We start from the raw sequence: 12,788 nt of genomic DNA, 5'->3' as shown, positions 1-12,788 counted from the left end.
TCCAGAGACCCAGAGACAGGAAAGAACAAAGTAGGTTTTGCCATAGTCTCAGATCACAAGGTCCTCAAGGCATCGTGTCTGCCCTCAAACCTGTCGGCGCAGGCCGCAGAGCTCTGTGCCCTTATTGAGGCATGCAAATTGGCTACAGGGCAATCGGTCAATATTTTTACGGACAGCAGGTACGCATTTGGTGTTGTGCACGATTTTGGCACCATTTGGAAACAGAAATTTTCTCACTAGCACAGGATCTCCCATTACACATCATAAACTGGTCTCTGAGTTGTTGGATGCTATTCTACTCCCTAGAGCCATTGCTGTGTGTAAGTGTGCTGCCCATACTAACAATATTGATCTTGTGTCTCAAGGAAATGCCAGGGTGGACACAGCAGCTAAGTGTGCAGCCTCAGCTTCCAGTTCACCCTCTAACCTTGCTTTTCCTCAGGTTTCCATCTCCTGTTTACAGCTAGCAGACCTTCAGAGCACTGCTACCCAGGACAAGAGACGAGTCTGGAAACAGGCTGGCTGTATCTTTGCAAACTCGGTCTGGGTTTGTCCCTCGGGCCGTCCCTGTCTACCAAAACACATGTTCCCTTTCTATGCAAAAGTGGCACATGGGCTCACCCATGTGTCAAAAGGGGGGATGGTAGCAGAAGTAACAAAGAGATGGTTCACAAAGGGGTTTTCAAACTCTCATCTTGTTATCTCTAGCCACTTTATCCTGTTCTACAGGGTCGCAGGCAAGCTGGAGCCTATCCCAGCTGACTACAGGCAAAAGGCAGGGTACACCCTGGACAAGTCACCAGGTCATCACAGGGCTGACACATAGACAACCATTCACACCTACGGTCAATTTAGAGTCACCAGTTAACCTAACCTGCATGTCTTTGGACTGTGGGGGAAACCGGAGCACCCAGAGGAAACCCAAGCAGACAACATGCAAACTCTACACAGAAAGGCCCTCGCCAGCCACGGGGCTCAAACCCGGACCTTCTTGCTGGGAGGCCACACCACTACACCACCATGCCACCCCGGTTTTCAAACTATGCTACAAAATTTTGCAAGCAATGCTTGATATGTGCACAACATAATGCAGGTCAAGGTATCAAACTAATTCAAGCAGCACACCCAATAACAGACAAACTGTTTGATCATCTCCAAATGGACTTCATTGAAGACACCTAGTGAGGGAAAAAGGTACTGCCTGGTAATAGTTGACATGTTTTCAAAATGGGTTGAAGTATTCTCATCTCATCTCATTATCTCTAGCCGCTTTATCCTGTCCTACAGGGTCGCAGGCAAGCTGGAGCCTATCCCAGCTGACTACGGGCGAAAGGCGGGGTACACCCTGGACAAGTCGCCAGGTCATCACAGGGCTGACACACAGACACAGACAACCATTCACACTCACATTCACACCTACAGTCAATTTAGAGTCACCAGTTAACCTAACCTGCATGTCTTTGGACTGTGGGGGAAACTGGAGCACCCGGAGGAAACCCACGCGGACACGAGGAGAACATGCAAACTCTGCACAGAAAGGCCCTCACCAGCCACGGGGCTCGAACCCGGACCTTCTTGCTGTGAGGCGACAGCGCTAACCACTACACCACCGTGCTGCCCCGGGTTGAAGTATTCCCCCCAGCTAAACAAGACTCAGAGACAGTAGTCAAAGCACTCCTGAGAGACATAATTCCTAGAAGAAGAAGAAACCTTTATTTGTCACATGCACACTTCAAGCACAGTGAAATTCATCCTCTGCATTTAACCCATCTGAAGCAGTAAACACACGCACACACTCAGAGCAGTGGGCAGCCACACCAGAGCGCCTGGGGAGCAGTCAGGGGTCAGGTACCTTGCTCAAGGGCACCTCAGCCCAAGGCCACCCCACATCAACCTAACTGCATGTCTTTGGATTGTGGGGGAAACCGGAGCACCCGGAGGAAACCCACACAGACATGGGGAGAACATGCAAACTCCACACAGAAAGGCCCTCGCTGGCTGCTGGGTTCGAGCAGTTGCTGTGAGGTGACCATGCTAACCACTACACCACCGTGCTGGTGGGATATACCTAGCAAAATCTCAAGTGACAATGGCATGCCCTTTGTTAAAGCAGCCCTAAAGAAAATCAGAGCATTCCTAGGGATAGACCTGAAACAACATTGTGCCTGCCATCCTGCCAGTGCGGAAGCAGTGGAGAGGGAAAATGGGTCCCTTAAAAATAAACTAAGCAAAGCTTGTGCAGAAACAGGGCTAGGATGGACAAAGGTCCTCCCTGTAGTACTCACACAAATGAGGTTGCAAACTAGACCTAAACATGGGTTAAGCCCATTTGAAATTCTGTTTGGACAAGTACCCAACATGAGGATAGGGCCAGCCCAAGGAACACTGCCGGACACCACACTGTGTGATGATGCAATGTTGAATTACTGTGCAACACTGTCCTCTGCTTTGAAATCTATCCACAAAAAGATAAAAGAAGCGTTTCCCAAGCCCACTGAGGGATCTCTGCACGATCTACAACCAGGAGATTGGATAGTGGTGAAGGACTTCCGACGAACCAAGTGGAACAAGCCACAGTGGAATGGCCCATTCCAGGTCCTGCTCATGACCCCAGCGGCAGTGAAGGTTACAGGCAGAGTGATGTGGATCCACGCTAGCCACTGCAGGAGGGTTCCTGAACTGACTGAGCAAGAGGAAGAGGAAGGCCTGAAGGATCCAGGTGCTGACTAAAGCACGTGAGGAAGAAAAGCACCACTGCATGGAACAGTGAGAGTATCACATCAATCACACACGCACCCTCAATAGGGAAGAGTATTTCAGTGTCTAGCCGATAGATAAGTCTTAGGGTTTCGAGTTTCCTCCAAGTCCCGGTGAGGTGGGACGAGGGCTGATAGGGCATGCCCACCCTCTGAGCACCAATGCATGTCAAGAAGGGCAAGGGTTAACATGGAGACATAGTTAACATAAGATGAAGGGGGTAAATCATTATAAGCTAGGTCCAGTCGTGGGCCTGAGCATCCTGATCCTGCTGGGGCTCACGGGAGGATTCGTGTGGTGGTCGATACAGGGCACCCAGGCTGACACAGAGTCGAGACAAGGGAGACATCCAACTCATAATTTGTATTGACAGTATGCTAATTTCATAGCTAAACAGGCTCTAATCGTTTGAGTAGGGTGCACACATCCAAAAACTCTTTGCAGGTGCCAGACAAAAGTATCAGACAATAAAAGAAAGTAGGTCTGCACACTGCTAGATACGCTCCAAAAAATAAACTTTATTTAATTAAAACAAGCAACGTTTCGATCACCCTGGATCTTCATCAGGATGCCTGATGAAGATCCAGGGTGATCGAAATGTTGCTTGTTTTAATTAAATAAAGTTTATTTTTTGGATCGTATCTAGCAGTGTGCAGACCTACTTTCTTTTATAGCTAAACAGGCTAACAGGTCAAATTGTCTAGTTTGCTCCCTGTTTTCTGTCAATGTTTTATGTCTGTTTCAGAGGCAGCTGACAAATATTGATTACCAGATGGTGAGAAAAGACCCAGACGACTTGCCTGACTGGCCTCCAAACCCACAGGAAGACTATAACCCACCGTTTGATGACATCAGCACAGCTGATATGAAATTAGCCCTAGCTTAAAACACTCTTATTTGTGGTTGTTTTCTGTTCTATTGTTTCCTGATCTATGTATATAGCTTGCTAGCATTAACTTAAGATGTCCATGTCTTACAAAATAGCTTTAGCATTATCCCTGTACACTCATGCCCCTTTTCCACCAAATCAGTTCCAGGGCCAGTGCTGGTGCTGGTTCACAACTCGTTCAACTTGCGAGCCAGCTGAGAACCAGTTTTCTTTTCCATAGCTCAGGGTGCTAAGGGGAGCCACGTCATTACATCACTGTACACATCAGTTACGTCGCTGTATACGTCAGTTATGTCGCTGCATTTGCATAAACCTTGGCACGAACATCGAAGCAACAACAACACGGAGAAGAAGAAGCAGCAGCAACAACAACAACAATAATGGATGACTTCGCGTTTGTACAGCTGCTGCTTCTCATCACTTAAAAATGGCAATCTTTCACGGCCTTGCTATTGTTGTTGGTCTTAACAACTCCGCCCCCCCGCTGACATAAGTGGTTCTTTCCTCAGGCCCAGCAAAGAGTTGGTGCTAGCCTGGAACCGGTTTTTCTGGCCCCAGAGCCAGTTCTTTGTCAGTGGAAACAGAAAACCCGGTTCCAAACTAAGCACTGGCCCCAAACCAGCCCTGGAACTGCTTTGGTGGAAAAGCGGCATCAATGACGTGTTAAGTCGAATCTCTCCAGGAACTCTTACCACTAAAATTGTGTACATTTCTTTCCTTTAGCAATTATTATCCTGTAGGATAAAAAGGGGGATATGTGAAAGAAATGTAGTGAATGAACATTCCTATTCTCTGTGTTTCTGTGTGTTGAGCTTAAGTGGCCTAGTGTACTGAGAAAAATTGTTTTCCCACAAGCTGTAATCGCTTTTCTGTGTCCTTGGCTCAAAGGCTGGTGATAACAGAACCCAGGCAGCCTGCTTATGTTATGTCTAACCATGCATCTCACAGCACACCAGGTGCATGCTCTAACAAAGAACCAATGTTTAGCTTCGAGGGAAAGCCTCGAGCCAATCACGTGAAGATGTGAGCAATAAGCGAATGCCTTTAGAGTATAATAGATAACAGCCACTAAGACACAACTCAGAGTGCGCACTCTCGGCATCATCTGAGGTGGTGTCTTCTTCTTCTTCTTCTTCTTTCCTTTCCTGTTTTATATCTCTGTTTTATATGATCTAATAAATAACTGAAAAGACAACTGCTAAGCATTCTGAAGTGTTTATTAGAAGTTTCCATTACAACATTTGAGACAGTAATATGCCCTTCATAACTCTGTATGCACTAACATTAGCATGTGTGTTCATTTCTATTAATATGTATTTTCTTACCTTCATAGTTGTGTGTGTATGATGATGAAGGATACAGTCTGATGCTTCTCTCCAGCTGACTAAAGGACCTTTGCAAATATGGTGTACAGCGCTTTAGAATATGTATCATAGTTTTGGCGCTTTATAAATTATTATTATTATTATTAAGGCGGCTTGGTGATGTAGTGGTTAGCGCTGTCGCCTCACAGCAAGAAGGTCCGGGTTCGAGCCCCATGGACGGCGAGGGCCTTTCTGTGCAGAGTTTGCATGTTCTCCCCGTGTCCACGTGGGTTTCCTCCGGGTGCTCCAGTTTCCCCCACAGTCCAAAGACATGCAGGTTAGGTTAACTGGCAACTCTAAATTGACCGTAGGTGTGAATGTGAGTGTGAATGGTTGTCTGTGTCTATGTGTCAGCCCTGTGATGACCTGGTGACTTGTCCAGGGTGTACCCTGCCTTTCGCCCGTAGTCAGCTGGGATAGGCTTCAGCTTGCCTGCAACCCTGTAGAACAGGATAAAGCGGCTAGAAATAATGAGATGAGATGAGATTATTATTACATTCATTTTCATTAGCTCCTGCAGACACCGGGGTGTGAAACAGAGCCGGATGGCGAGGAACCGTCGTGGTTATCAAACAAAAAGTTCTTTTATCTGTGTGGGAGGTGTTAGGGTTTTGCCGGGATTCGAACCTGGTTGGCTGGTGTGATAATCCAGCAAACCCCTACTAGGCCACCAGGGGGATGACTCAAATGCAGAGGCGTGAGGCAGAAGTAGAAAAAGTATCAAAAGGTTTATTTACAATATATACACAAAAAATCCAAAAAGTAATAATCCAAAAAAGGTCAGTAGATATAAGGGAAAAAATAAAAAATCCAAAAGTACAAAACAAAAGCCAAAAAACCAGAAAAGAAAAGGCAAAAATACCAAAGCTCAGAAGATCCAAAAACACAGTCACTACTAGGTCCAAAAGCAAAGCAAAGTGCAAAACAAAGAACACGGTACAGAGGAAACTGGAGATAAACATAACAGCACAAAGACTCCCTGACAAGAGGACTGAACTCAGGGGGGTATAAATACACAAACTAAATTGAACACAGGTGAAAATAATCAGGACTAAACAGGCAATCAACACAAACACAAAACACAGGAACAGTGGCGGCCTCTAGAGGCCAAAACAAACATGACACGAAAAGGAAATAACAGCGGCCTCTAGAGGCCAAAACAGTCCCAGTCCTAACAGGACCACCCACCCCCCCAGGAGCGTCTCCTGACGTTCCCAGGGCGATCCGGATGGGCCGAATGGAAGTCCCGACACAGTTCTTTATCTAGGACATCCCGAGCAGGAACCCAGCAGCGCTCCTCAGGACCATAACCCTCCCAGTCCACCAGATATTGCAGCCCGCCGCGGACCCGGCAGGAGTCAAGCAGGCGATGCACAGTGAACATAGTCTGACCCTGGAAGATGCGGGGGGGTGGGGGGTTCCTAGGGGCAGGGGCATACATAGACGTCAGTACGGGCTGCAACAGGGAAACATGGAAAGTGGGGTTGATCCTCAGGAGTCCGGGGCAACTGGAGCCGGTAGGAGACAGGGTTCACCCTGCACACCACCTTGAAGGGGCCAATGTAGCGAGGAGCAAGCTTGCAGTTCTCCACCCACAGCGGAAGGTCCTTAGTGGACAGCCAAACCCGCTGCCCAGGGTGGAAAGCGTGGGCAGGTCTTCTATGGCGGTTGGCCTGAGTCTGGTTGGTTCTGGAGGTCTGGATGAGGGTCTTCCTGACCTTGCTCCAGGTCTTGCGACACCGTCTCACATATTGGTTGACCGAGGGCACCCCCGCGTCCTCCTCCTGGTCCAGGAACAGAGGTGGCTGGAACCTGAATTGGCACTGGAATGGCGACAGCTTGGTGGCCGATGACTGCAGGGTGTTGTGGGCGTACTCTGCCCATGGCAGCCAGGTGCTCCACGATGTCGGGTTATCCATAGCCAGGCCTTGCAGGGTGGTTTCCAGGTCCTGGTTGAGCCTCTCCGTCTGACCATTGGACTGTGGGTGAAACCCAGAGGAGAGGCTGGCAGTGGCTCCGATGACCTTGCAGAACCCGTGCCACACTCGGGAGGAGAACTGGGGCCCTCGGTCTGAGACGATGTCCTGTGGGAGACCAAAGACTCAGAAGACATGATTAAAAATAAGTTTGGCTGTTTCAAGAGCAGAGGGGAGTTTGCACAGTGATCTTGTTCAGGCCCCTGTAGTCAATACATGGTCGGAGCCCCCCATCCTTCTTGCCGACAAAGAAGAAGCCGGCACCAGCAGGTGAGGTGGAGGGTCGAATGAACCCAGAGACCAGGGCGTCTTTGAGGTATTCCTCCATGGCCTTGCATTCTGGCTGAGAGAGGGAAAACAGTCTGCCACGAGGAGGGGTAGTCCCAGGGAGCAAGTCGATGGCACAGTCGTAGGCCCGGTGCAGAGGAAGAACGGCGGCCCTGCTCTTGCTGAAGACCTCTTTGAGATCCCAGTACTCTGTGGGAACTTGAGATAACTCGGTGAGATCAGGGGGCTCAGCAGGAGACACAGGAGAGCTAAAGAGCAGACAAGAGGCATGGCATGCAGGGCCCCATTCCACAACCTGGCTTGTTACCCAGTCTATGCGAGGGTTGTGGCGAGTAAGCCAAGGAAGGCCTAGAATAACTGGGAACTCAGGTGAAGGAATCAGGTGCAGGGATATTTCTTCCTTGTGACCTTGAGACTGGAGGAAGACTGGAGAAGTAACTTGGGTGACTCTTCCATCACCTAACGCTTGGCCATCGAGGGCAGACACAGACAGTGGGACTTCAAGAGGTGCAGTCGGAACATTGATACTTTGGGCGAAGTGAATATCCATAAAGTTCCCAGCCGCCCCTGAGTCTAACAAAGCTTGACAAGAGTGGACAGACTCACCCCAGGAGATGGAGACCGGGATGTAGATTCCTTGGCCAGGGAGTCCGGGAGAGAGGGTAGGCCCCATCACAACCCTCCCTCGGCTGGACGGGACGGTCCTTTTCCCGAGAGTTCGGGATATGATGCTCGGAAGTGACCAGGCTTGCCACAGTAGATGCAGCACTTGTCCCTCCTTCTGCGCTCCCTCTCAGATGCAGAGAGGCAAGTACGACCCACTTGCATGGGTTCTGGACAGTCACTGAAGGAGGTAGACGGGCTCCAGGTAGAGGTAGGGAGGCTGGGGGGGCTCAGGACTTGGCGGCGTTCTCTAATCCTGTTGTCCAGACAAATAGCATGTAAGATGAGAGTTTCGAGGTCACTTGGGCATCCAATAGAGGCCAGACCGTCCTTGATGGGGTCAGACAGACCATGGTGGAAGGCTGACACCAGGGCAGTCTCGTTCCATCCACTTACTGCTGCGAGTGTCCGGAATGAGATGGCGTAATCTGCGACACTTCCTCCTTGCCGGATGGACATGAGCTTTCTGGCTGCGTCGGTACTGATGTCCACCTGATCGAAGACCCGAAGCATCTCTTCAGAAAACAGCTGGAAATCAAAGCACTCAGGTCCCTGTCTCTGCCAGATAGCAGTAGCCCAGGCTCGCGCCTTACCAGCTAATAAGGTTATCACAAAGGCAATCTTGCGGCAATCCGTAGTGTAGGTGGTAGGCTGAAGCTCAAAGGTGAGTTGACACTGGGTAATGAACTCTCGGCACTCACTGTGCTTGCCGTCATACCTCTGTGGTGCAGGAAGGCTGGGTTCGCGAGGTGAAGAAGGCAGCATGGCAGGAGGCACTGGAGCAGGAGCGGGAGCTGGACAGGAGATGCAGGCAGAGGTGTCAGCTGTGCCAGGGTTTTCCCAATTTGCTGAAGCAGTTCCTCGTGGCGAGCAAGGGCCTCACGTTGGCCTGTAAGAGTTCATCCATGAGTTTCCATGATAGCCCCCAGTTGCGTTAAAGCAGCCGTAATTCCCTGAAGGTTGGCTGGGTAGACAGTAGACGAAGCCTCTGCTGAGTCGGTCATGACGGAGTCTTTCTGTTAGGGTTTTGCTGGGATTCGAACCTGGTTGGCTGGTGTGATAATCCAGCAAACCCCTACTAGGCCACCAGGGGGATGACTCAAATGCAGAGGTGTGAGGCGGAAGTAGAAAAAGTATCAAAAGGTTTATTTACAATATATACACAAAAAATCCAAAAAGTAATAATCCAAAAACGCTCAGAAGATATAAGGGAAAAAATAAAAAATCCAAAAGTACAAAACAAAAGCCAATAAACCAGAAAAGAAAAGGCAAAAATACCAAAGCTCAGAAGATCCAAAAACACAGTCACTACTAGGTCCAAAAGAAAAGCAAAGTGCAAAACAAAGAACACGGTACAGAGGAAACTGGAGATAAACATAACAGCACAAAGACTCCCTGACAAGAGGACTGAACTCAGGGGGGTATAAATACACAAACTAAATTGAACACAGGTGAAAATAATCAGGACTAAACAGGCAATCAACACAAACACAAAACACAGGAACAGTGGCGGCCTCTAGAGGCCAAAACAAACATGACACGAAAAGGAAATAACAGCGGCCTCTAGAGGCCAAAACAGTCCCGGTCCTAACAGGAGGGGATGCAAATTAATCTCAATCATATTTTACAGTTTTTCTCAATTGGTTTGGCTCATTTCCTGAAACTGAGATGACATTCTCAAAATAACATGGACAAATCCCCAAACCCACTTGCAACTTCTCACAACAGATTGGCATTTCTCATTGCTTTCGTCAAATTGCAAATCCTTTGTACATGTCTCCGGTGTCTAGTGCATCCTTGCAAATGGTTATGTACAAGTGGCCCACAGTTAACACAATCATCCCACATTTAGCTCAACTTCCAAATGAATATATGTTAATAATCTATCCCAATTAGCTGCTTCTCAATGTTATGGTCATTCCCTCCAAAACATGTCAGAACAATTTCATCGTATAAGCCATCATATGCAGAATAGTCTGCTCAATTGTCAAAATTAGTCAAGGACATAATACAATATAGTATATATATATATATTTTTGTCAGAAGAATTTGGAAGATTTTTGGAATAAATACATGGCAGTTAGGTGAATAAGTGACAGGTGAATTCAGGTTTAGACTAACGATGGAGGAGTTTCCCACATCACAGATGACCAATCCAACAGTTTGTGGAGTTACCTGGCAGGTGTTGTGTATGACTGTGCCTACGGCCATACATGTATATATAGAGCTTGGCCTGGTGCCAGTACTATTTGCAGAATGAATATGGAGGAACCTCAACAAGGTCAACTTCCAGCTGGAGGAAGGGGAAGAGGAAGAGATGGAGGAGGAAGGAGAGGAAGAGGAAGAGGGGTGCGTATGCGTGGTGGTGGAGTAGGGGGAAGAGGGCGAGGCGTGCGTAGGCATCACACTGTCCCCGATGAAATTAGAGCCACCATTATTGACCATGTTGTCAATCATGGTCTAACCATGGCAGAGGCAGGGCGCCGAGTGCAGCCTAACGTGCCACGCTCTACAGTCTCTTCCATCATTCAAACCTTTCGCAGGGAAAACAGGTATGCACCCAGGCAGTGATGGAATTACAATTTTTGCTTGGAAAGGTGTGTGTGTGTGTGTGTGTGTGTGTGTGTGTGTGTGTGTGTGTGTGTGTGTGCGTGCACGCCTGCACGTGTGTGCATGTGTGTAGGCCTATACTGCAAAATCGTATGATGCAGTGTTCATAGTACAGTAAATTGGACAAAATAAAGCAAATTACAGTTGCAGTTTAGAGTAGTTTTGCAGTGCAAATTGTCATGTTGTCCGTGTCTATCTGCAGAATTGGGCGACAGCCTCCTGTGGGCGGTAGAAGGAGATTGCTCACAGATCCCCAGGAACAAGCCATCTGCAACATGGTCATACAGAACAATGCCATTACACTCACACAGATCCGCAATGCAGTCCTTGAAGACCAAGCCATCTTCCACAATATCAACTCCATTAGTGTATCAACCATAGACCGGGTACTCAAGAGAAACCGTATGACAATGAAACAAATATACAGGGTACCATTTGACAGGAATACAGAGAGGGTAAAAGAACTGCGGTACCAGTATGTGCAGGTAAGTCAATTACTGTATTTGTTTTCCACCATTGTAACCTATACACTATGCAGAGGTTCAAAGTTTGGGGGGTTTTCTGTATCTTTACTGTACCTTTGGAATCCAGTATCTGACCACAGAATTTTGCCTAAGAACTGTAACAGAAAACTGTGATCAGTATTTCTCCATTTTGTGTCACATACCAGCTGGAGTATCTCTGCATAGGCCAGCATAGGTTTGGAACCGTTGCAGGTTATATTGACTTTGTGAAGAAGATATTACTGCTGTGTATGACCCATCTGCATGATTTGGTTTTACCTGTGTTTCTCTTTTGTAGAGAATAATGGCATTGGAGGGAATAGAAACACCTCATCTCCTGGTGTTTGTGGACGAGGCAGGTTTCAATCTGGCCAAGTGCCGCAGGCGCGGACGTAACATCATTGGCCAGCGGGCCACAGTAGACGTCCCGGGTCAAAGAGGAGGAAATATCACAATGTGTGCGGCCATTTCTGACAATGGTGTGGCCACACATATTGCAAGCCTAGGCCCATACAACACGCAGAGGCTCCTCCTCTACCTGGATCGTCTGTATGTGGATTTGGTCCCCGAGAATGAAAGGGGACTCGAAGCGCCCCACCTATCACAATTTGTCATTGTGTGGGACAATGTCAGCTTTCACCGTGGCCCACTCATCAGAGCGTGGTTCGACACCCATCCAAGGATGCGTAATGTTTTTTTACCACCATACTCGCCATTCCTCAATCCCATTGAAGAATTTTTTTCTGCTTGGAGGTGGAGGGTTTATGAACGCCACATTGGGGATCAGAGGTCTCTCCTCAATGCCATGGATGCTGCCTGCGATGACATCACAGGCGATCAGTGTCGGGGTTGGCTAAGACATTCACGCCGCTTCTTTCCACGCTGCATCGCAAGGGAGAACATCCGGTGCGATGTTGATGAAAATCTGTGGCCAAACAGAGAGCAGCGGATGGATGGCCTGGAGGATGAGGAAGGCTACCAGGAGAGGGTGGGGGAAGACAGCAACAGCGACTAATCCAAGTGTTAAACTTGTGGAACTTGCTTTTTTCAATTCCTTTTTTGGTTCATGTTTATATTTTGTGATATAGCCTATAGACGCATGACATCACATGCAGGAGGTAAATGCATATTTTCCTTTTACTGTATACCTATACTCTCTGTTCGTAATGCAGTAATGCATGCAATTTTGTTTGTGTGAAAATTGTGTGAATAAACAATTTCTTTGGTGAAATGAGTGCACTGTGTGTGGTGTCAAACTTTGGAGGCTGCTGTCACTGTAAAACCCTATTTCTCCAGTTTTATATATAATAGTATTCCTTTAGCTAGACCTCTGACAAACTGTCTAAGCATTTTGACTTGCAGTGCTTACACGATGCCAAAGGGACAATGCATTTTGGGGGTATTGACTATTTATTTGAGAAGGATATTTAGTTTTGACACATGGATAAACTGTTTTGGGAGAGATATGAGCATTTGCAGATGATCCATGTAATTGTGTTGAGCCATCCAGGTCATTTAGACAGAAGCACTTAATGAACAAAAATGAGGCCAAGCAATTGAGAAGGATCTATGCCATTTTTATGGTACTGACTATTTACATGGGAAAGGGATTTCCTTTTGAAGCGTGAATGAATGGTTTTGGGAGAGATATGACATTTTGCTGGTTATCTGAAGGGTTGTGCAGAGCTGTATCACTGTTTCGCAAAATGACCTTATAGTTATAGGAATGTCATCTCAG

At 47.6% G+C, this 12,788-nt stretch overlaps 1 protein-coding gene across 1 annotated transcript; it reads left to right on the top strand.

Annotated features, from left to right (window-relative positions):
* Positions 1-10,679: 10,679 nt before the first annotated feature.
* LOC132870164 (uncharacterized) lies at positions 10,680-12,281 on the top strand. The gene is made up of 2 exons (XM_060903734.1): positions 10,680-11,032; positions 11,349-12,281. Exons 1-2 carry the CDS (start codon positions 10,727-10,729, stop codon positions 12,063-12,065), a joined length of 1,023 nt encoding a protein of 340 aa, XP_060759717.1. The 5' UTR covers positions 10,680-10,726; the 3' UTR covers positions 12,066-12,281.
* The last annotated feature ends 507 nt before the right edge of the window (positions 12,282-12,788 follow it).

Source organism: Neoarius graeffei, chromosome 21 (assembly GCF_027579695.1).
Source record: "Neoarius graeffei isolate fNeoGra1 chromosome 21, fNeoGra1.pri, whole genome shotgun sequence".
Lineage (NCBI taxonomy): Eukaryota > Metazoa > Chordata > Actinopteri > Siluriformes > Ariidae > Neoarius > Neoarius graeffei.
Note: the sequence above shows the minus strand (reverse complement) of the source record. Positions and strands in the feature narration are given on the sequence as shown.

Coding starts and splice junctions, on each gene's coding strand:
- LOC132870164 (XM_060903734.1), top strand. CDS start 10,727: ATGTTGTCCGTGTCTATCTGCAGAATTGGGCGACAGCCTCCTGTGGGC. Junction 11,033..11,348: donor TGCGGTACCAGTATGTGCAG/GTAAGTCAATTA, acceptor TCTCTTTTGTAG/AGAATAATGGCATTGGAGGG.